Source organism: Plodia interpunctella, chromosome 22, assembly GCF_027563975.2.
Source record: "Plodia interpunctella isolate USDA-ARS_2022_Savannah chromosome 22, ilPloInte3.2, whole genome shotgun sequence".
In the NCBI taxonomy this organism is placed as follows: Eukaryota; Metazoa; Arthropoda; class Insecta; order Lepidoptera; family Pyralidae; genus Plodia; species Plodia interpunctella.
In genome coordinates, this window is record NC_071315.1 from 3,731,339 (window position 1) to 3,756,458 (window position 25,120).

Genomic DNA, 25,120 nt, shown 5'->3' on the forward strand with positions numbered 1-25,120 from the left:
CGTTTGTCAGTGTGATAAAATAATTAATATTGGATTGGATATATGGAAACACTGAAAAGGTGAAGAGCAACACTAATTTTCTTTCTCTTTCGCTCCCGATAGGTTTTCAAGGTAGCCGTCATTGTAAATTTTTAGATTATTTTTATGATTTTATCCAATTTTCCTTTTAAATATTACGAAATTATAGTTTATTATTAATCCAGGAATCTAATATTGAGAATATATTGCATTTTACGGTAATGATTTTAAGGATTATGTCGGGTGACAAATTCGGTCTCAGTGTCCAACGTTGTTTTTATTTTTGCAAGTGAAATTGTGGTCGAATGCTAAATATATTCGAATCGTGTGTTTTATTTATAAGCAGTAATTGAATCATCCAAGTGATTTCTAGTGATCTTATACGAAAGTCGAAATATTGTTGTCATGAAGTTTTCTAACCTATACGGTGAAGTGTGATTAAAAGTTTTGGTGGTTGTGTATTCCAGATGAGTACGAAAATCATCAAAGCTGGTGCCGCGGAGGCCGATCCGTTCGAGACATCGATTTCGCAGGCGCTGGTCGAGTTGGAAACCAACTCTGACCTCAAAGCCCAACTGAGGGAGCTTTACATTACTAAAGCTAAAGAAATTGAACTACACAACAAAAAGGTTAGTTTGGAATTACTACATTTACTTATTACCTATATTCAGAACATAAATGAGAAGTACCTATTTACAAAAAAATATTGAGGTTATTCATGTTATTTGATATATTATTGTGTAGGCCTAGTGTAATCTTAAATTGAGCAAATTTACTTGAACCCCTCATTTGCACAAATTGATATTTTTTAATATATTTCACAATTTATTATATTTCATAACTAAATTACCTATATGGGATAAAATACTCTTCAACAAACATGCCTGTTGTTATTATTTACTAGCTGCGCCCTCGAGCCTTGCTCCTGTGGCGATCTGTATAAAAGTACTATGTCTTATACCAGGTTATATTCTACCAGTGCACCAAACTTTAAAAAATAGGTCTTGTACATTTGGCATGATTGATTAACAGTTATCTTCACACACATCTAAATTTATAATATTAGTAGGAATTAACATATTAAAACTACCAGTCTTAATATGCTACTTTAAATAATTATAATAATAATCATTATATGCACCATTCAGTTTAACTTATATCCCCACCCAGGATATTAATTGGACAAAATGATCCTAGAAAGGGAGGGGCATGCCTCCCTTTAGCAGGAAAATTTAACTTTTCATAGCCTGTGTAATAGTTTATTTAACAAATATAATTAAAATTCCAGTCAATCATCATCTATGTGCCGATGCCCAAACTGAAGGCCTTCCAAAAGATCCAGATCCGACTGGTGAGAGAATTGGAAAAGAAGTTCAGCGGCAAACACGTTGTGTTCATTGGAGACCGCAAGATTCTCCCCAAGCCTAGCCACAAAACTCGCGTAGCTAACAAACAGAAGAGGCCACGATCCAGGTTAATAAACATAATTCTGCATACCAGGGGCAAATCTTTAGTGTAATACAAGTTCTGATGACAAAGGTTAATGTTCATCTCTTTACGTCTTACGCCGACCTACAGTATTTTCATTAGAGAGTACTAGGGTACTCTTAACTGATCAACATACCCCACTGTTACAAGCAAGAAATTATGTTTTTAAGGTAACTGACAGGAAGGTTAATGTTTTTGTAAACATCTGAACCAGAGATGGGATGGGAAGATGGATGAAAACAAGTCACAGTTGTCTATTAATATCAGTAAAGTGACTTGACTACAGAACTCAATGATGCCAGATATGCATCAGCTGAAAGAAGCTACTTGTCTATCCATACTAATATTATAAACAGAAAAGATTTGTATTTTTTTTAATAAATAAACTACTGAATGATTTTGATGAAATTTGGCACAAAGACACACACAAAACCTTCAGGAATAACATAGGCTATTCAATAAATAAATAAAATTCTCTAAAAGAAAAGGCCATATTATTATTCTATTTTGGAGACGAAATAAAAATTTTTTTACTAGGTACCTATTAATGTATGATATAAAAGATATATTTGTAATTTGCAGGACGCTGACATCAGTATATGATGCCATCCTAGAGGACTTAGTATTCCCCGCAGAGATCGTGGGCAAGCGCATCCGGATCAAGTTGGACGGCTCACAGCTCATCAAAGTGCACCTTGACAAAAACCAGCAGACCACCATCGAACACAAGGTGAAGTGGACAGATTGTTTATTTCCATAATTTGATTAAAAGTAACATTCATTCATATATCTGGTATCAGACTTTATTCAAGTCGCCTAAGGCTTGGATGGAAGGATTTGACGACTACCTACCGCCATCTAGTGGCACGTACAGGTTTTCCTCACGATGTTTTTCCTTCAACGTAAACAAGGTGGTCCTAGTGGTCACAGGCGGACCACTGGGCCACCACTGCTTCATTTATATCCACGTCAACTGTATGTGTGCAAAATTACTCAGCATGGAACTGATTGATGTGATGTTCACTGTACATAAAATACTAGTTTTTACTACTGTGTATTTTATAGTTTTAATATAGGTTTTGTTTCAGTTTTGATCTAAAAATTATTTTCGCAATATCGGAACGGTAAAAACATCCCGTAAACGTTATTACCGCGATTGAAAGGCTGGGTTCCTATGCTCTAGCCGTGGAGAAGCAACTGGAAAAACGCAGATGAGGAATGAGATAAATAATGATTTATATCTGTTTGTCTGCAGGTGGATACGTTCCAGTCCGTGTACAAGAAGCTAACGGGTCGCGAAGTCACCTTCGAGTTCCCCGAACCCTACTTGTAAATTAGACTATGACTTTACAATAAAATTAAAACCTTACACGTTTCCTTTATTTACTTATATTTCAACAGTAAAGTTCTGTGTAAGATTTAGGTAAAATTTACAAAAACCTTGCGAAGTTGAGCTTATCTACCTATACGAATAAATGTCAGGGTTCAGTCAAGTTATATACTCATGGAATTAGTAGGTACTACGGTAGTATATATGTTACGGTAAGAGTGATTAATTGAAAATTATTAATTGTGGACTATTATTAATAATTGCCGAGTCGTGATAAATGTGAGAAATTAATCACATTTGTCGGTGATTATTAATAATTTAACCTTAGTACCGATAAATGTAATAAATGGATCTCTATTGGTTCCCCTAATTTAATATTTTTTTGTACTTTGTGTGGTCACTAATCTAACCAACACAGGTTTGTTATCGATGTTTTTTTCTTATAGCGGGGGGCTGCCGCCCCTCGACTGTCCGACTTGAGTTTTTAACCATGTTGTATTAAAACCTTGGGTCTTACTTTATTTATTACTTTTATTGATCAATCTGTGTAGCGAATTATTAATATATTACTTATTATTAAAATAATAAGTTTATTTAATAAATTTATATAATAAAGTTATTATAATAAATTAAAATAATTACTTATATTACTTATTATTAAAATAATAAGTAATGTAAGTAATTAATTTCAATTGATTATTCACATTTATCTAATCATGTGGTTATTGTTTATAATGTTGCAAAATTAATAATAATTTTCAATTACTCAAATTTACCGTATTATATACGTGGAATTAGTAGGCCATAACCAAACGGTGATAAGTCAAGGCATTTCAGTTGAGCCGTGACCCGTCCACCCACCAGTGTGCCCACGGGGAATTTCTGTATACCCATGCACCGTTACTTAGTAGTTTCACAGGTAATTTGTACCTGAGATTTTAGAGTATAGTACTGCTAGAGTATCTGACTAGGACTATCCTCTAAAATACAGAGATACAGAGAAATAATAAACTAGATTTCATTTCAATATTTTATTCGTAATAAAATCACATCCACCTTGTGTTAGCTCGAGACATCTATTTCCATAGTCCAATATACACCCGTTTTGAACCCAGTCAGTAGTGACATTTTACATAGTATAAAACAAAGTCTCCTGCCGCGTCTGTCTGATAAACCACGCAACGGATAAAATAGCGTATTAGACCGTGCGAAGCCAGGCCGCGACGAGGAAAAAATATGACATTCATAGATAAATTAGAGAATAATATTACGCAAGAGGGACTACAAAAATTAAGTGTAATGTGCCAATACTAGGCTCAAGTAAGAAACGAGAATTTATGTACAAACTGATTGTCTTAAAAATTTAAGCGATAACATTTATTATTAAATATCACTATATAAAATTTCATATACGATCAGAAACAAATAAAATAATAATCCGGAAAACCGAAAGGATGAAGTCGACATTGTCTAACAAGTTTTATCAACCAGCCAATTAAATTTAAGAATGCTATATACATTTTGCATCATTTGACTAATAATATTTTTATACAAATAATACGATATCATCATGATAAAAGCGCCCTATTTTGATCATTACATACGAAGGGGAATTAACGCACGATTTGAAGCGGAGCGCTTTAATAAAGCCGAGTATATGGAACATATTTACAAAACAATTACCTACAAATAATTGTGACACTATTTAGCGTAAAATAATAAAATAACCATGTATTTTAGAAATGCAGACCAGTCTAAAAAAAAATATTTAATTCACATATCCCCGCCCAAACTTTTATAACACACATTAAAAAGTAACACTTACAGGTAACTATGTAGTTGAAAGCCTTCTAAGAGAGAAAACATAGACAATAAAATAACATAAGTAAAAAACACTTTAACCGCCATTACACTTACCAAATTCTTTGTCCAATATTACTTCTATCTCTTTCGTCATCTTAACATTGCGAAAGAGATAGAAATAAATATTAATTTAAAATGACAAATGGAATGGCGCCTTAAAATACAAAACATCAAAATATTCTACATCCTAGAATATTATTATGGATATAGAGTTAACATAACACATGTTGTTTTCATATTTTTCTACATTTCCCTCTTTTCGTCTCAAAGGGTGCGTTGTACCAGTCAACTTTGATGTTAATTTGAAAAATGCAAAGTACCTACGCAATTTTATACAAACGTCAGCGTTATAGTTAACCTCAAAGTTGACTGGTGCAACCTAACCCCGTTACACAAAAGCACACATAAGCTAAAATATGTTTTGTCACTATCGCACTTTATAATTTGACATTGTCAGAAAGAGACAAAACATACCATAGCTTAAACTTTTTATGACTAATAGGGTAAGTCTTATTTTCTTCATCAAATAAAACCGCGCCAATCAAAGCTCGTTCTCGAAATGTTTCTCAAATTCTTTTTCTTGATTTTCCGTTACTTTTACAGTTGCATTGCCACGATATGCCGGCTTAATAACTTTTATATATGGAACAGGTATTAATGCTGCGTGTTTTTTGTCTGTGGTGGCCATGACCCACCCACTGTTCCAGAGGTGGCCCTGCAGGTGTTGAGGCGCGAGGGTCAACACTTGGTTTGCGGAGAAACTTAGCTCCTGTGGGGAGGTGGCTTGGTAGTCGTATTGGGCCACTGCATTTAGGGGACTCTGCCACGTCGTCGGGTCGTTTACTGGAATAACATTTGGGTGTTATATAAACGGTCAGCAAAGTAATCGTATTTTGGTAATACATTTTTTTTGGGTGGTTAAAATAGCTATTAGTAGTTCTACATAGGGTAAGGTTGTAAGCCTATCATGGGTGCTACCCTTATATTGACAAAAAGGAACCCAGCGGACCTGAACGGAGTTGCTACTGAACTCGACAGACCAAATCTTGGTGATCATTATTATGATTGTGAAACAAAAATTTGCATTGCCTGAATTTCATTATTGCCAATCAAATTTTTGTTTGGTCACTATGTCGCGAACACAATTCCCTAAAAGCTATTCACTAGCGCCATCATCACATTTTTATCGATTTATTTTTTATTTATGTCGAAAACCTAAAAATACCACAGGAGATTAGATTACACTAGGTTTTATACATATAGTACTCATTATAGTTTTCCATTACACAAAATGTAGTCACAATTTCCGACAAAAATTTTGGTGGTAAACATTCTTTTCAGTTATTTGTGGCAAATGTAACAATTGTGTCCAATAGAAAACTATTAAAATTTCTAATAAAATCAATTATCTAGTGTAACATAATTTGTAGTACCACTTTTTTAGTTTTCACTAAAACCTAAAATAAAAATATAGAAATGCAATGGTGGCGCTAATGTGCGGGTCGTTCCAATCTTAACAGACTTTAAATTCTGGGGTTAATACTCGTAGGGTACGAGAACGGACAAACCAGTACTCACGTCTCTCGTGTATGGTGTTGGTGAGCCCCTGCATCATCTTAAGCACGATGTAGGGCGCCGCGGCCACCACCGCGAAAAACAGAAGTACGGGCCAGCTCGAGCCCTTGGCCGGCTGCGCCTGCGCATTAGAAGACTGCGTGGCTGCCACTGCTTCCGCCCATGCCTGTTATATAGTATGGTTTGTAAAACATAAATAATACATCTACCTTTGTCACTCTCATTTCGAATGTATTGGTTCATCCTGCTGTCATAGTGACCCGAGGTTTAACAAGCATGGCGGGCGGCTGCGTGCAACAGCTGGCATACTTTTTATAGGACACTGTAATACATCTACATTCTACATACATTTGTAATTTTCGCGTCACATCGTGTCACTTGTCTCAATGTGAAGACAACACCTTGTCATATAGTTCTAATAGAATTAAATAAAATTACGTAGGGAACAATGTCTGGCTATGCCGCTCCCGTCTGGCCCTGGCAGTAGGGGCAAACCCAAGAAATTATGGTTTGATGTCGCCAAGGTATATGGTTTTAAACCCATGTGGTATTATAGTTTCATATTTTGATGTATGCTAGTCGAATCTTTATCTTCTTTAGATACTATTATCACATTCGCTCACTGATAGAACACAATGAAGGATATCTTTGTTTACATCTTAGTAAATATTATCAAAATATAGGTAGGTAGTGAGATTGTGATAAATAATGATGCTCATGCTATTTTTAAATCTGAAAATGTTGAAAAATATTTAATATCTATACACCATTTGTTTAGATACTTAGGGCGGGCATATACGCCAAATTAATTCTCTCTCTCTGTCTTGTTTGAGAGTCTCTCCTCTCTCTCGCCGGTTCCGGTTCCTTCCACAGCCATTGAGTGTCTGAAGCCATGGTCCGCTTTTCTACTTTTTCGTTTCCACCTCGCACGGTCGTCGGGATCCATATGCATGACAAAGGTCTGACAACTGTCATCCTGACAACATTAAGCCAGTACATCTAGGGTTTCCGGGGCAACATTAAACCAGTACATCTAGGGCCGGGTCACACTCTAAAGCGTTGTATATAGCTAATTACAGAATAACACAGAAAAAAAGGAGCACAAACCTTGAATTCATTTTCCGATCTGATTCCGATAATCACCATGAGCTTCCGGATAAGCCAGTTCAATGATCTCACCACGGCAAACGTTGACCAGAACTGTGCAAATAAGGACCGCAAGCGCCCGAAGTTTTCTGCTACACCTGGAAGCGATGGAAATATATTTAGTGCAAGCGATAGACATATCCATAACCATACTAATTGATAGAATCAAAAGTCTGTCCTGCTTTACATGGGTAAATTGCTGGCTGATATTGATGAAATTAAACAAATATTGTTGATAACCCAAGGTTAATTATAGGTAAACATGGAAGCTGTCTTAAGTTTACTAATGAGCATAATTGGCAAAATAATGGGAAACCATATTGGATTGACATTAATGGAAGCAGAAATAGGAGGCCTTTGCCCAGCAGTGGTCACAAAATAGGCTTTAATAAGAAAAATACAACAGAGAAAGAAGCAGGCCTGAGGCCCGCCTGATGGGAAGTGGTCACCACAGCCTGTGGACACCTGAAGTAAAAAAAAATGCAAGTTGTTGCATCTTACCCAGAATAGCTCTAAATGAGCTGGTGAGAGCAAAAAATGTATTCTCCAGCATCATGGCAACACTTCCAACAGCATTAACGAAGCCTTGTATAGACTCAAATGCAGGCCGAGAGTTCTCCTCGGCTAACTGTATGAATCTGGAATAATATTTGAGACTGTTAATTCACCTATTAAATTTGAATGCCAGTAGTTTTTAGCTTTTTGACAATATGTCCTTTAATATTTAACATTTTAAAAATGCCTGTGAAAGTCTAATAAATGTTTATAATAAAATCTAAAATAGGACCACTCTCATATCAAATATTTCAAAATAATAAATTTTAGTTCATACAGTAAATTTATTTTGTTTATTTAGTTTAGAAATACTGAAATATAGTAAAAGATGTTCAAATGATAAAAATGTTGTTTTTAGTTACTTGTAAATTTTTATTAAAAAAAATACCATTAACATCATATTTATTGTATGTTTGAAAGAATAAAGTTAAATAAATAAATTGTTAGTAAAATATGATATATGCTTCAGTGTTAATAAATCGGATATTTATTAGAAAAATAGAAAGGAATAAGTTCCCATTTTAAAAATATCAAACAGAGTATGATTTATATGAAAAGCTGAACATTTTATTTGTTGTGAAGATTAACTCAAAACAAGGATCTCTACACTATGTTCTTATGACAGTTATATAAAGTTAATGATTGAACAAATCATTTATTTATTCATGGTGATGGTGATTATGATAAGAAAACAAAAACATCTATTGTTTGTATGCTATGTTACTTACCTACTTTCCATATCCATGGGTCCAAACCTATTGTATCCTCCAAATCCCCCCATTCCACCCATACCTCCCATTCCATATGAGCCATATCCACCCATTCCATACGCTCCCAAGCCGCCCATTCCATAAGAACTGTATCCACCCATTCCGTACGACCCCATGGCCCCCATCCCACCCATTCCGCCGTACGAATTCATTCCATAGTTATTCAGGCCATAACTTGCGTTTGCAGATTGCAAGGATAAGTCTGGCCGTGGAGGTAAAACGGGCGCTATGTTAGCAGTAGATGTCGATGGTACTGGATCTCGGAACCTGCCCGCGTCTAAACTGCCCGTCACACCAGTATTTGATAAGTTAGGGTCATAGTTCCCTTCGAACTGTTTAGATGGCTCCATCATGGTTTCAAAATACACACTACACAAAGATCACTAGAAATTGACAAATATTGTTACGACTGGTTCTAAAATATCTCCATTTGTAGCGTATCGACGCTACTCAGTTCCACAGAAATATATTTTCGGAAAAACTCAGAAAATTAAAACAATATCATCAACTTCTTGACATTGTATTGTACGTACTAGTGAAGTGAGTGAACATAAGTGGAGTGACATTGACAGTAGGTGGAATGCAAAGATTTTGGATAAGGGGGTGGAATGAGAATGAACTGAAACGAATAGAACAGAATCAACGAAATATTGCAATTGTCTATGCATCTATGTATCTGTCAGTCAACAAGTCAGTCAATAATTTTAATCCAATAGGTAAATTTCGAGTTTGTTAATGTTTTATCAATAAATAATCTCTAATATTTATAAAGTAGCTATAATATTGTGTAGACACTGTGCAAGAAAATTAATGTAAGTAGTTTTTTCCCCCAAATCGTCCGATTTTCATAATAACTAGCTTTATTGTTGTCATAATTTCAGTGAAGTAGTTTTAGTAAATTTCTTCGTGTTTTGTTACAAATACTATAAATATTGAGTAGTAAAATAGTCTTAGAGCTTGTGGTAGAGGTTATAGTTTTTATTATGGTCTAATTACGTGAGGTTAGTCTTTTTATTTGCGTAAGACGGCTGGCGTTTTACGACCGGTTTTCAGAAGCTGTCTCGTGTTCAATCACGGCCAATTATTCGCTGCTCGCCGCTGATTACCATGACAAATAGTAGTTACTTTGTTGACGAAGCGCAAATGCCCTATTTTATTGAAATTCCACAATAATGTGGAATTCAAATCTATGTTCCAATGTTATGCATATTGTGTTGTTTTTACCTAACTATTAATAACTACTTTAATATAACTTATTGATAACATATAGTCTGGGAAAAATATTAGAGCCTGTGTCAACTAATATGGCCAAAAAATGTTATCTATATATCATATAATTTTTCCAATACTTAATGTGTGCTACCTTTTATTATTATTATCATATTAACTTTGTCACCAGCTAAATGACAATACTTGCTGACTCAATAAATAAAGTTATGTATTAAGTTCAGACCCATTTCACACTATGGAACTCTATTCAAAAGGTAACTAACAAAATGCTTCTGAAGGCAGTATTGCTTTATTTTTCTTTCATCAATTTTTTTAGCTAGTTTATGGATGTTGCTGGGCAAAGGCCTGCTCTATGCAACTCTGCATTATTTTATAGTCTGTTTTTTTACACTGAAAATTTGAGCAATTCAAGCTTTTGTCAAGTACAATTGCCGCTGCTCCACCAAAAGAAGAACTTGTTGAAGTAAATGACAAACTTCCATCATTATACATATTGCTTATGTCACAAAGTCCTAGAAGCAGGTGCCAGTGCTTTATTCACACGTAAAAAGTTACAAGTTTTGATTGTTCATTTTTGTTCTTATTGCATTTTCTAGTCACTTTGTTAATATTGGTCAGTTGAAGGACCAACTGACGCCACTTCTCCCTGTCACTCACCTCCCTCTGCCTTGATATCTTTGTGATCATTAATAATAAAAAAAAAACAAAATTGCCTTATATATAATTAATTTAAATCGCACATATTGAATTAGCCCCAAAGTAAGTTCATGACTTGTGTTATGGAATTCTAAAACTCAATTAACACTATTTTTGAAACATAAACATTATGTATAGATAAACATCTAAGACCCAGGTCAATCTGAAAAATAACTTTTTCATCTTGACCTAACTGGGGTTCGAACCCAGGAATCCCAGTTTAGCAGTTCATCCATGATGACCATTAGGCTACAGAAGTTGTTGTTTATACATTTATGGTTATTTCCAATTTTATTTCCACTGCTTGTAGTGACTTTGTAATCATTACAAATCTTATAGGTATGTAGATAGTTCACAGTCTACTTCTACTGTATGAAATATACTTATAGCAATACATAACTATATGTATAAACCTGAAAGCATACAAAGGACATTTCGCTAAAAGCGTTGTCCCATTTTCCCGCAACAGGACGCGGCGCCACTGTCGCACAGGAAAACGTCGACGCTCGTCGGGTCCCTTTATGACGCCGAAAGCAATATTTGCAAGGAAAATGGACTCACATTTTTCTCTGGATTCGAATGCGAACATTTTAGAATTTTTCGCTACATTTTTCTATCTGTGCTTATAATAGGTTGACCCAAAGGAAGAACTTTTTAAAAGGAGCAAAATTAACACGATGGTGATATCTTCCATTAGGCACTTCTTAGATAGTGTAAAGACAGTGACAGACTAGTGTATTTATTTAATAGAGTATGTACAAGTACATTATGCCTTTTTGTTTGTAAACATCTACTTTTACTTTAGAAATGTGAAAAGTGTATTTACTTACGCATAATAAAATAATATCATTTTGTCTTTGGTACACCATGCTCCTATTCCAAAATAAAACACTTCGTTCAAGTTTAGGAACTCTAGGGAGAAGCCATACATATTTTAAATTCAAAATTGGAATAAACGCAGTGCTGCACACTGCGGCAAAACATTGGAAACCTCCGCGGTTGCTGTGACGTTATTTCCGCACACGTCGGAACTCTGACGCGACAACAGTGCGATATGGAACAAGGGTACGCGGCAGGGCTGCAGAAAATGCTCTTCTTTTGTGGCATGCATTATGGCACTGATACAGTAGTTAGCTTGGTGTGCTGCAGTCAACAGTATCAAGCTATTCAAAAAATATTGTAAATTAACCGCTATTGGCGCTGCATATATTTCCGTACAGGATGCATTGACATGCGTTGTAATAATATATCAGTAAGAGTTGCGTGTGGTTCCGCCTGAGAATAGGACCACTCCATATCATCCCGTGAATGTCGTACGAGACGACTAAGGGACATAGTCACGGTATTCCCAAGGAGGGTTGACGTCAGACGCGCAACCTATTGTGTATAAACATAGCCGAAAATTAGATTTATTTTTTAATCTCATCCGAGGTTTCGTAACGTCACAGCCCCAACTGCAACCCAACACGCGAAGATGAGAGAAACTGAACATAAGTCACAGTGATCGAAAATAATTTTAATTTTCATACTTATTTCCATACTTATAAAATGTGTACATTCTCAATTTTTCAATAATGTAGTCCATCGCTTTCTGTTTCTTAATAAATCGCTCTGGTGTGCTCAGTAAGCAAACAATGGATGGTGGCAACCCTGAGAACTTATAAAATAGGGCAACGGGTCGACAACGTGAAAATAGGTTTTTTTAACTTTTATATGAATTCTGCGCTGTTTATTTTTTCTTGTTTACACAATCTTGCGGATGGCGCTCAACTTCAGTTAGTTCTTCACGTAACTTCTTCTTGCGCTGTACTAAACTATGAAATAAACTTGCCTCAGTGGTGTTTCTTAATAGGTTCGATATTGGACTTCAAGAAATACCTAATTAACTCCATGTTCAAATGTTATTTCATGTTTACAGATCTCGCTATCTCGCTCGGAGCGGGGTCCTGTTGGTAAGTACTTTATCAATTTCGATGCCATTATCCTAATCCTAATAGTAAAAGGTGGGGTGTGGTTCCGCACTAGAATGCCATGCCGTATCATACCGTTGATGTCGTACGGTGCGACAGGACCACATGGCTTTGGTATTTGATAGGCAACAATGACGTCCCCAGACATAAGGCCGGTTGTAAAATTACAGCCGAATATGGTTTATTTTCTACGACGACACTAATCCCGACTAATATTATAAATGCGAAAATCAGTATGTTTGTGACCTCTTAACGCTTTTTCTACTCAACGAATCTTCTTTAAGTTTTGCATACAATAGTTAGTACGGAAAAGTACATAGACTACCTTTTACCCCTAATAGTACCGCTCTCGATGGAAATTCACGCGGGCGAAGTCGTGGGGAAAGACTAGTAGTAATATAAAAATCCCGTTAGATAATTAGGAGATTGCCTCGTAACCCACTAACTGGCATGCAACACTTAGGCACGCTTCGGAGGGGCCACTGAGAAATATGTCATTGAGTCTTCTTATACCGTGACTCTTTTGCTTGTCACTTCTTTGATTATGCATTAATATTCACAAAATTATACAGACATATACAGTGGAGAGTAAACCGGGGTAGACAGAACCAGGAGATACAGACTCATAGTCTTTGTGCTGCCAAAAAGTGACACACGAATGTGAATGAAATGTGACATCATATTTTTGTAAGTTTTATGTCCGTGATTACTTTTTACGGCAGAAAATTGACTCGCGCGGTCGACTCAGTCTAGCCAGAAATATATTGTTTACCAATAAAGTATTTCTGTGACCTGTGTACTCCCACTAGATCTATATAAAATTACATGCCCATCTTCGCTATGACTAACATACATACCCATTTATTAGTACATTGTTGAACTGGTCGAATTAAAATAGCAATTCCTATCTCACGCCAGTGCATTGTCATCGATTCGTCAGGGTCCGATTCGATTCGCTCGAGAAATAATCGTTATGTTTAGATGACACATAGATAAAGTAGATGATGAAATAGGCTCGATAGATTTAGACTACATAAGTTGCCTTCCGTCCCGTATACAGGGTACTTGGGCAGATCCTTTATGCGAAGTTTATACTTACACTAGATGTTGCCCGGGGCTTCGCTCCCGTGGGAATTTTGAGATAAAATATAATAGCAATCTTGGATAATGTACCTTTCTAATGGTGAAATAATTTTTGAAATCGGTTCTGTAGTTTCGGAGGAGTTTAAAGTCACAATCTCACAAACGCTTACCTCTTTATTATAATAATATAGATTTATAAAATGGGTGCTGTAATGATAGTTTTCGCAAAATACCAATCATCCCCGTCTTGTGTATGTGACCTAAACATTATTTTTTTAAAGGTTCTGTATTGGCCAGTATCTGTTCTAGATTTTGTGGGACCAGCTACATCAACCTATGATCCTCTCCTAGTATCAAAAGGTGAATTAAGTCTACTTACTAAATAGTATACTTAATTAACCTAGGTGAATTAAATCTACTAACCCCTCGCTTTTCTGTAGCCCGATCAATGTAATCAGAGCGACAGTAAACCTTTTGAAGAACTTCATACGAAACGTTATACCAGGAATTGTATTGGTCGACCAGACAAAAAAATCTGGCCTCACAGATAAATACTGTTTGCTTGGTAAATATTTTGGATTGCTGATATGTTTCGGTGCATAGCTAATCTGTCAGTTATCTTTCATAATCTGTACTTGTGACGGACTGTTTATCAGCAGTTTGATTAAGGAGAGAAAGTGATAAGGGCGAATAAAATGAAACTATTTGAAGTACAATTTGGAAATATCGTTCAGTAGTGTAGTTTTTTCTTAATAATTTTAATGCTTAATTTTTGACTTCAATCTAACCAGATGGAAACCAAAGACGAGGCTAAGCTCAAAAAATGCCTATTCACTCTTGCCTTTTCTTATTGTCCTTTTTCTTAATTTTACCGTGGGCTTTAGTCTCGAATTTCAAATGATTTTAAGCCGATTGATTTGCTGTTGACTGTACTATAACTGCATGTGATAATTTACTCTAATTACTCACACAGACCGGCAACAATTAGTCAGCGCTGGTGCCAATTTATGATTCAAAGCGTGGGATAGCGAGGTGAACCAGAGTTTTGTCCTCCCGAACACAAGGAATAGTTGGTTACATACAAAGTTTAGACTCAATGCCATACTCGTAGAAATGATAAATCCGCGCGAGTTAGTTAGTATTTTAAACTTTTTACGCATAACAAATCTTAGATACGGTTGTTTGATGATTTTGCGATTTTGACGACTGGATTCGCGCAAAGAGCCTTCCCCTTGCCTTCCACAGTAAAAGTAGAGTTAGGGATCTATCAGGGGATAAAATCTTTTTCTATTCTCATCCAGGTTTTATACTGTGTCGCCAGAGGCCGAAACGGAAGCGGATCTCAGCTAAGAAATAAGCTTTAAAATGTTGTGTATTCCATCAGCCATCAAGCTCTTTTTATCCTTTAGGTCACATGCCGCAGGGTCCATATTATTCTATTAACTTGTGTATGTAAAGATGTCGGTTTGTCAGTGCAAATATTTAGCGAGATCTGCAAGTGTTCTGAATGTGAACGGTATTCGGATGTAGGACGCGATGGAATTCAGCTGACTTCCCACGGCACGCGCGCACTGGAACGGAACACCCGTTGCAGTTTTATGATATTCCATGGTGTTCCAGTGAAGATGTCTCAATGGGGCCGTGTGAATTAATTATTTACTGTATAAAGATATGTACCGTATGGTTTCTTTTCATATCAACTTGTAAGTATATAAATATACATGAAACTCTGACGCCGAAGACAGAAACACAGCTGGGCCAATATTAACAAAGTTTTTGGATGCCTCTATTATATGGAACAACTCAAACAGTTTGAGAAGTTCATATTCTTTTCTGCAACGTGATTTGTTTGCAAGTTTGTAATTTTCATAACCGAATAACCATGACTTTGTTGTTTGTTTTATACCTCAACTTGAAGCCCGGATTAGTAAAAGTGTTAGTCTGGAAACGAAATAAAAACATAGACGTGCCAAAAAACAACATGCATTAGAATGTAATTTTATTCTCCTCAATATATTTCTCTTTATTTCTTCTAAATGCGAATGCAAATGTTTAATCCATGTCTTGTGAAATATTTATTTATGGATTTATAAGATACATATTCAACAAAGTTTTTTATTATAAATTGTAATACAATAAACATATTTTTTCTTCACAAAGTTTGTACAGGCCATAACATTTATCTCTGGAGATGTAATTTTATGCGCTACAAGCTGTGCTTACAAGTATGCTAAAAAGTCTGAGATTAATAATGTGTTCTAGTAATCGATGAAATTACATGAAATTTGCGTAAATTCCCTACGTATGGCGGAAGCGGAGGCGGAAAGATCTGCTGTCCTGTTCCAGGGGCATCGATTGGTGGATTTGTTTTCGGAGAAGCACCCCTATGTTTGGGGTGGCAGGGCGTATTTTCGCGGGTGGTTTCGGGGAGTTAGGTCGTAAGGTTTTTGAACCCTGTGCGGGAGAGCCATGCGGCCGGCCGGCAGCCGCAGTGCCACGCCGGTTGCCGGCGCCTCCGCCCGTGTCAGCGCGTGCCCGTTCGCCGAATGTTCGCGAACTCCGCGCTCGTCAACTGTCAGTGCGTTGCGGTAGGCTTCCGATTCGAACGTTAGTGCGTAATTTTTTTTACTAACCCGTCTAGTGATAGTGTTTTGTATCGTGTATCAGTGCTTGTGTAAGTGAAGTGTCGGTTTGTATCGAGAATAGGTGTTTTGTTTTCACGAGAAGCCCAATGTTTTTCTTTTAAGCTTAGTTAGTTGGGGTAATGACGCAGCAGTCTGCGGTGTCAATTTATTTTGATGACGATTGATATTCAGACTATGCCGAATAAATATTAGAATAAGTTGAATTTTATGGAAGCCATTATAGCAAACGATACAGTTGTATAATTGCGTTTTTTATAATGTTTTATCACTTCATGTGCAAGCTGATAACATTGTTAGTAACGGAAGCTCGAAATCAGACGTTTATATTTTTACACAACTGTAAAAAGTTTTATTTTTATGTAGTACCTAATTTCAAAGCAAGACACGCAAATATCTTAATTTTACAAATATTTTAATTAGTTTAATTCAGATTATGCCTAATAAGACTTTTCTACTGAAATTGAGAGTGATAGAGCGATTTTCTTTATTTGCTACAAAAAAGAACAATAGTGCTACGCCGTAGCAGGATCGCAGCTACGGACCTGCCTACGCCGTAGCTTGTCTTAACAATATATCAAATCAAGATTGTATTCCAAAAGATTTTTGAGAATAAGACTGGGATTTTAAGATATAACCTCTTAAAATCCCAGTCTTATTTTTAGTTGGTTTGGTATAGTATAGTACCAACCCAAACCAAAAGTACTTAGCAAATTAGAGTAAGATATCTAACTAGTCGGGACGGGAAATAGTAATATCGTAAACCGTTTTGTCGTATATTTGATTTTATAGTGTTGTTTATTTTCAATTATATATTTCACTTACTTGCTTTTGATTCTATTTAAATTTATATAAAAGTTCTCGAAGATTGTGTAGTCCCTGGTATACAATTTTAATTTTTTTTTATGATTATGATTATTATTTCCTTACATATTACAAATCAAAGTCCACTGCCGCGTCTGTCTGTCTGTCTGTTCGCGAGAAACTCAAAAACAATGCATGGATTTTCATGCGGTTTCACCAATAGTGTGATTCCAGAGGAAGGTTTGAGTGTACAATTTATTATGTTTATACATGAGCGAAGCCGGGACGGGCCACTAGTAGAATTATTATACCCGTGTAATACCATAATAAATTATACACCAAAACCTTTCTCAAGAATCACTATCTTTGGTGAAAACCGTACAGTATTCGTGGTCCTGGTTTTTGAGTTTATCGCGTTCATACAGATAGACGCGACAGTGTACTCTTTTTATAATATGTAAGGATTTATTTGGAGCATTAAACATATAACGATAAATAACAATATGTTAATAATCTATATATATTATTTAATAGAAATTAATATACCAAATGCAATACTTAACAGGTCAGGTACTGGGTTCGATGCCGGACCTTCGTCAAACAGTTAATGAATGGAACCCGCCCGATTCAACCCTATTACAATGATAACTGGTTCTATCGATATCGATGTTTAGGTGCTGTCCACTTACGTTTTTCTTTTTTTTTTATTAAAAAAAAATACTGTCAGCCAAGACGCATATTATTAGGAACGACTATGAATCTTTGTTTGTAATAACTTTGTTGCACGAGCACGAAATAAGTGCATAAATTAACAGTTATACAAGAAAAGATATACGTACAACGGTGGACTTATCCCATGTAGGGATCTCTAGCGATAGGTTGAGAGGACTACATGTCCTTTACAGTACAAGGCTAGTTAGAATTAATAACGTACAAATAGTTCTCTTTTTTTAATCTGCACGTAGATAACTGGAAACTCAAATATAATATCGATAGTTGCATTTCGTTGTTAAAACAAATCAAATTTTCACCAGACTTAAATAAGACCATTACAAAGACATTAGTAATATTTTAATACTTGTTAATAAATAATAGTTGTGGTAAACGAAATGAATGACAAGCCGTATAAACTAATTATCGTGACCTGGATTTGACCTGAGCATGTAAACGAGGTTAGGTCGGCTAAATATAGACAATTTGCTATTCAACAAATATTGTTAGCCATTGGTCAACCGAGTTGCGTTAGTACATTCATTTTCTTATTTTTTTTACTAGATGTTGCCCGGGGCTTCGCTCTCATAGGAATTTTGAGATAAAATATACTTTATAACAATCTTGGATAATGTACCTTTCTAATGGTGAAAGACTTTTTGAAGTCGGTTCGCTATAAACATACAGACTCAAACGCTTACCTTTATAATAATAGTACAGATGTACACAACAGTGTAAATATAAAACCTACAAATAGGAAACTAAGTACAAAAGTACTACTTATTTCTATAAAAAAATCTTACAGTAGACCCGCGAAACTAAAATTACATCTACTTCAAATCTCTCTCAGAGTTGACCTTTCTTGATCGATATTTTTATTTGGTAGTTAAAAAAGTGCATTACAAATTACAACCGGCGACCCTCAGTCTGTACATTCGCTCGCACTGCACACATGGCGCTAATTATTATTATAGTAATTGTCTGATATTACATGTGGTGACCCCCGCGATGGGGCGACGATCGATCTTTTACTCTATGGTTCTGTTGTGACTCAGTAGTTATCATAGACCACCCCTTGCATTCAGTGAGGGAAAACATCGAGGAGAAAGTCACAATCTGTGGGCTTAAGTGTCGCATTGAGACGCAGTTGTGACGCGACGACAACCACACCACAATATGATTGGTTGCTGCTGCTTGCTGTCAAGCTGCCTGTCAAGTACACTAGTTTGTATGAGTCTACTCCCACTAGACGACACTAGCATACGTCTCCAGCCATATAATGCGTAACACGCGCGTGAACGCTTTTTTTGTATGGAATTGTCTGGCTTCAAAGCGCGTGCGTTACAAACATTAGGGTACCGGACCGACAACAGGTACAGTAAAACAATTACATTACTTCTGCTTGTCGAGTCGGAATAGCTATTTCGGATTTCAGTCGAGTTGTAGGGGTTATTTGTCCATAATGAGATAAAAAATCCCTCCTGAATATTTTTTTATTTCAATATTTTTTCCATACTATGCGCACCCGCCACTCCGTCGTTGTGCATCGGCCTTTATTCCACTATGTGATCACATAAGTATAGTGTGTATTATATAACTTGATCCGTATGACAGCAGGATGAAGATGAAGACTGTGGACGCGAGTCAGTGAAGTCTGGAATTTGTTTTTTTTTATGCTATTGCTGAATATGACGTTGATTGTGGGATGAATGACCTTTATCAGACGTAGGTATTGAATTGATAAAGAAACCGTCATGGGGTATTTTTATTATGATTATGACTAAGTTTTATGGAGACTATATCATCAGTCTTTATTGTCGTATTACTAGACACAAACTCTGTTTCTTCTTACAAGTCGCATTATGCAAACAATCATAACATAAATTCATACTAAATATTACTACTAATTACTACTATTAATACTAAATATTATAAAAGCGAAAGTTTGTATGTTTTTGGTATACATGTAGTTATAGACCCCCGTTCAAACATAGGCTACTTTTTTTAAGAATCAACACCCAAATGACTATAATGGGAGGTGAAATGTTTGTATGAAACCATGTTGTTCCGCCTTCGCAGGGAGAATCAGGCGGGCGAAGCCACGGGCAAATAATAAAAGAAGAACCTTACCTTAGCCGTGAAGCGGAAGTCAGAGTCCTCTTTCCTACCTTTTCTACTCCACTTCGCATGGTCTTCGGCATCCTTACTAGTTCATGAACATCATAGACCAATTACAAAAATATACGGTTTCCCTAAATAACATATGTGGTTGCCAGTCTTTATTTTTATTAACTCCAACAGGAGAAAGTTACATTACATTGATTTCACATAAAAGCTCGTGGGGCCGTGAAAGCTCTTTATTTTTATTTCTCATGCTATACATAAACTTTTACCTTAATTTACCTAAATATATTGTTCGTTTATGTTGTTTTTTACAAGGTTTTTGCGATCGTTTAATGTCTGTAATATTTTTAAACATTGCTTAAGAGCCTGTCTGTATTTTGAAACATTAGTACTAAATTATTTGAGGTATGCCGTTCTGCGCTCCAATTTGAATAGCACCTGAATGTCGCGTTTGGAACACCGGTCAATATTTATCAGGTTTTCGAGGAGTCATTAAAAACTTGTCCCTCCTAAAGTATTTCTTAAGAGTTTTGGCGTCTATATGTTTTTAGAATTGATATACAAGGAATGTTATAAAAGATTCGCATTCTACGAAGCAGGTTATACAGTAGTACAGGTTATATGTGTATACACACAGTACAGGTTATATATATTTCTCACTCAATTTGATAATGCAATAGGTACAGTCAACAGCACATCAACCTACCCAAAATCATTGCAAACTAGCCGCTATTACCGCGCTATATAGGTTCATGCAAGTTAACTTGATGTGCTCTGTTGACTGTACATTGGAATTCCATAGCGATGTAATGAAACCTGCGGGATAGGGAGGCGTTGATGACTTCGGTCATAATAATCAATTTGTAGTTAAGCACAAAAAGTAGGCATTCCAGTATAAAGTAATCAGTGTTTTTCTGTCTACACGCGTGATACTGACTGTCCATTTCGTATAGCTCAGAGTCAATCGATTTACTTTGTTCGTTGGTCGGTTATCAAAGACATATAAATAACAGCAGGCCTACCATCAACTTTTACAGAACGATTCCAATGCAACTCAGTTAAATTTAGGAACCTAAAATGAAAAATTAATTCGATGGTACGAATTTGCGATGCAGTTCAGTTTAGGTCGTAAAGTGGATCGCGTTAAGAGATGATGGTAAACCTCCTGGTGTATTCATGGGCGTTATAAGGTGTTCGGGCCAATTGGGTCTCTCCCGACGTTCCATACTTATTCATTTTGAAATAACTATATACCAAAGACAGCTAGTGTTCCCACATAGCAGGTTACAAAATGTTATATTGCTTGCTTATGCTGCTTGCTGTCTTTAACACTCTTTTGTCAAGAATCTGTTTAAGAAAAGACAACAAACGTTCTATAACATTTCGTGACACGCTGTGTATTTGTGGGAGCACCTTATGGTACGTTGGGAGCTCCACTGACAAGGCGGCATCAGGCCAGTGTTAAGGCCGATGTGAGTCTGTATGAATTATTAAAATTTGGTAATACTACATCATTTTCGGAAACTCTATTTTGCAATTGACGTTTTGGGAAGTTGTCAGTTTTAGGTAATTGTCGTTTTCAGCCTGACGGATTATATTGCCGTGAGCTAATGTAGTCTGGCCTTTAAATTTTTTGTAATATAGTTAAATAAATAAAAATGTCGACAATGCTGTTGTTGATTCGATGAACTCAAAATGAACGAAACGATCTACAGTTAGAAGAGCAAAACCCCCTGAAAAAAAAAAATGAAATAACATATAATTCATTTTCAATATTTTTTTTGTAATTATCCGATACTTATTATCGCAATCTTACCGTGTAACATGATAATTATTACTATAAACATAAATCGTCAACATAAATTACCCAGATTAATTTTACGCGTGTTATTAAACAAAATTAAGTAATTAAATGGCCGGCTTGATTTATTGTTAACATTCCCCGCAACAACATGTAGGTACAGTTCGTTTCATTAAATTAGGCGTGTAACATATATGTCGTCGTAAAAGTTTCTCCGTTTGTGTTAATTTGCATTCGATATAGTGACATTTTCTGCTGCAAAACTACTTAGAAGTTACTGTAGCTATTGTACGATAAGTTTTCTTAGGGTTTTTTTAAAATAAAAATACCATTTTGTTAGAATAGGCTTAGATTTCTGTGATCAGAATTGATAAACCTGCCATAATACGTTTGGTTTTGTTTGCGGTGTTTACAACGAGAAATAAAATTCTTGTTATCGTTACGGTAACCATATGAGAACGAGAAATCCTACACTATCCTCAACCACCGCAGAGACGTTTAGTACGATAATTATTCTTTTATTATTTAACTTTATTTCAAAAATATGTAAAAGCGGATTTAAATCCTTAGGCTTTTTCTAACTGTTAGCCAATAGGTGATGCAGAGAGAAAATAATAATAACGATACGTTCCTACACGGGAACAACCTATACCAATCCCAAATTGAAAAGCGGTAACAATACGCCGTACCCGTTATTTATTCGCGTAGCTACAGTTGCAGTCAAAGCGTTTTTTGTAGAAATAATTTACATGACAAGAGAATTTCGACGGTCCACTGGATGTGTGTCTGAGCAGAATTGAAATTCGGCCTCGGTTCTTTTACGCAAACAAATCGAGTGAACAAATTATGATCATTACAGAAAGGATATTTCCTTGTGAGGAGTGCTGGAAAAGAACCACTAGATACTCTCCTGTGGATGTTGACTAGGGGCGTGGAAGGGATAAAAAGCCTTGACAGCTGAAAAGTAACAACAGCATTCTCAAAGAAGTTTGACGTAAAATAAGGGGTCGTAATAGCACAAGTATTTTCATAATGTATTTTTTTATGCAGAATTCCATACATACTCCGAATACCATTCAATGATCAAGTCTAATCATATTTGCGTTAGGTTGCTTATTTACTTTACTTCTTATTTTATAATTTAGAACCTTTATATACTTATTCCGAAACTATGTGACGATAGTCCCTTTCGGTAATGTATCGAGTAAGCATCGATAAATGTTTGTATCAATTAGTGTCAATCGAGTTTCGATATTTGCCGGGCCATAATGGACATTTTGTTGTCGCCGTTTTTTTCATGTTTTATTTTTGGGTCCGATGCAGTTTACGTAATGGCACCGGGTTGTTGGTGTTTTGAACATAATGTTGTCAGCAAAATGGCGGTGATGAAAATCTCAAAATATAAAATGAAAAAAAAATTAACACATTTTATATTACGCCGGGTATATATTTACTGCTAGTAGTCTCTGGATTATTAGATTTATATATTGATATATATAGTTATTTAGGTCTTACTAGACCTATAAATACGTAATGTTCTAAATTTAATTCTTGAAACACATTTTGTTCATAATGGTTCGCAGATGTGTCCTTTGACCCCTGATATTGCATTTGCACGTACACTCATCGCCGTACGAACGTGACAGAACGCTGCGATTGGACGAGCCGCCATCGAATGACAATAATCTGAATCGATTGTTCCATATTTAAATTAGACTATAGTTAAATCGTGACGTATCCGACGCGTGCCGGGATTAAATTGATAATAAAAAGTCCCGACTAAATAATAATAAAATGACAGTCAACGTTAATATTATTTGTGCCAATACTGCGCGAAACAGTCATATTATACATGTTTAGGTCATAAACAGCTTTTTACAAGAGGGAATAATAAAAGGCATGAAGATAATATACAAATATCGACATCCATCAATAACCCTAACGTCTCGACGCCTTTCTTTCCAGACAATATCTCGAAATCCTTGAAACCGCCCACCACCCCCTACATTAGCACTGGAATGGCATGCCCGAGTTATCCAGGAAATTCCAGAAAGTTCCAATCTCGGTAGCTTCTTATCTTCGAATTATTCTGAATTAATTCCACGATATATTCAAAGTTGCTTTTTGTGATGGAATGGAATTTGAAATGCATGATATTTATGCAAAAGTTTGTCAGAACGCATATTTTAAGACTTCAAATTCCCAGACTCAAATTCAGAACTAAAACTGAATAATAAAGACATAGTTTTAGATTTTCGCAATTAGTTTCGTTCGACACAAGCGTAGCAATAAATATTCTTTAAACTCTTTGCTTAACCACACACAAACTATAAATTCGAATCGTAAATACGAGTATGTAAAATCTCTTTTCTGCGCACAATATTGACCGAAAATTGAAACAACACAAGGCTACCGAAATGAATTTCCTTTAGAATTCGGTCTGCAGTCGGGTCTGCTAGGAATAATGTCTGGAACATCTATGCCAATTCCGGGAGGCATTCGAGCCAATTTGCTGCCAGTACTCGAGACTCCAGGGCTGTCTCCTCAAGATAAATGAGAGTCTTGAGAAACAATTAAGTGGTTTCATCACTTGGAATTGATAATATTGGCTGCTGATGTTACGACCGATTATGATTAAGTATGGTCGTGATGTTATTATTCTTTGTTAAGTTTTAAATATTTGTAAAATTTTAAATATAGGAATTATAGTCAAATGAAGAACTCTTATTTCTGCCGACAATATTGATGAGCGTTAAATGATATAAGTGTCGGCATACACTTCATGACTCATGTTAAAATAGCTCTGCTAGTTTCTTACGATACCTAAGATGAGCGGGATTGACCTTTCACGAAAACATTTTCAAATTTGAAATGACCAGTCCAACGATGAACTGCCTGCAAGCTATAATTATTTAATTGTTATCTAAATAGATGGTTACTAATTAATAATTCTAGCAAAGCAAAGTTCTGAGCAAAGGCTTTCCTTTCACATATTTTTGTCTAAAGCTATATCGGCAAAGAATTTTGCGAACTTGTTAAGTTTGTCACTCCAACGCAACTATGCCTCTTGACATTCAGATGGAAACCGTTTATACAAGCAGCATATAATTTAAAACCTGTGTTTTCACAGCCCTGCATTGTCAAGCACGTACGGCTACAAGCCAGGGCTCGCTTAATGTGTTGCCTACCGTTTTTGCTGACTGTACCACAACTGTACTGAGTGGCCCAGCTCAGCCGGCTTAGCTCTCGTGTAAACGGCGAACAACTCGGAAATTTAAGCCTTATTTTGCCTTTATTATGAGGCCTTTTATGTA

General features: G+C 35.9%; 3 protein-coding genes across 12 annotated transcripts in view; 2 read left to right on the top strand and 1 right to left on the bottom strand.

Moving 5' to 3' along the window:
- The first annotated feature begins 13 nt into the window (after positions 1–13).
- RpS7 (Ribosomal protein S7) lies at positions 14–2,875 on the top strand. 2 transcript variants are annotated; one of them, XM_053762462.1, is made up of 5 exons: positions 14–111; positions 486–647; positions 1,307–1,491; positions 2,089–2,236; positions 2,762–2,875. In XM_053762462.1, exons 2-5 carry the CDS (start codon positions 486–488, stop codon positions 2,837–2,839), a joined length of 573 nt encoding a protein of 190 aa, XP_053618437.1. In that variant the 5' UTR covers positions 14–111; the 3' UTR covers positions 2,840–2,875. The 2 variants fall into 2 exon arrangements, with proteins under 2 accessions (XP_053618437.1, XP_053618438.1); XM_053762463.1 differs by having other exon boundaries at positions 106–236.
- Positions 2,876–3,852: 977 nt separating this feature from the next.
- On the bottom strand, positions 3,853–9,315 carry Pex13 (Peroxin 13). Its single transcript, XM_053762461.1, has 5 exons — positions 8,704–9,315; positions 7,922–8,058; positions 7,382–7,518; positions 6,278–6,440; positions 3,853–5,542 (listed from the first exon to the last, which is right to left on the bottom strand). Exons 1-5 carry the CDS (start codon positions 9,096–9,098, stop codon positions 5,241–5,243), a joined length of 1,134 nt encoding a protein of 377 aa, XP_053618436.1. The 5' UTR covers positions 9,099–9,315; the 3' UTR covers positions 3,853–5,240.
- An 85-nt stretch (positions 9,316–9,400) lies between these two features.
- LOC128679928 (focal adhesion kinase 1-like) overlaps positions 9,401–25,120 on the top strand; it is a 111,066-nt gene continuing 95,346 nt past the window's right edge. For 3 of the 9 annotated variants that reach the window (XM_053762454.1, XM_053762456.1, XM_053762457.1), the window contains exons 1-2: positions 9,420–9,557; positions 12,590–12,623. Coding sequence is in view for 2 of the 9 variants with exons in the window: in XM_053762448.1 (XP_053618423.1) it covers positions 9,416–9,461; positions 12,590–12,623 (80 nt within the window). In the remaining 7 variants the exon portion in view is untranslated. Of the gene's footprint in view, positions 9,558–12,589; positions 12,624–16,216; positions 16,414–25,120 lie in introns of those variants that run through there. The other 6 variants (XM_053762455.2, XM_053762451.2, XM_053762453.2 and 3 more) reach the window with 3 other exon arrangements.

What these genes read in the sequence shown, in the direction of transcription:
- RpS7 (XM_053762462.1), top strand. Translation starts at nt 486, where the DNA reads ATGAGTACGAAAATCATCAAAGCTGGTGCCGCGGAGGCCGATCCGTTC. An exon ending in TTGAACTACACAACAAAAAG is followed by an intron (nt 648 to 1,306) that starts GTTAGTTTGGAA and finishes TTAAAATTCCAG; the next exon opens with TCAATCATCATCTATGTGCC. An exon ending in AGACCACCATCGAACACAAG is followed by an intron (nt 2,237 to 2,761) that starts GTGAAGTGGACA and finishes GTTTGTCTGCAG; the next exon opens with GTGGATACGTTCCAGTCCGT.
- Pex13 (XM_053762461.1), bottom strand. Translation starts at nt 9,098, where the DNA reads ATGATGGAGCCATCTAAACAGTTCGAAGGGAACTATGACCCTAACTTA. An exon ending in CCCATGGATATGGAAAGTAG is followed by an intron (nt 8,059 to 8,703) that starts GTAAGTAACATA and finishes ATATTATTCCAG; the next exon opens with ATTCATACAGTTAGCCGAGG. An exon ending in CTCATTTAGAGCTATTCTGG is followed by an intron (nt 7,519 to 7,921) that starts GTAAGATGCAAC and finishes CATCGCTTCCAG; the next exon opens with GTGTAGCAGAAAACTTCGGG.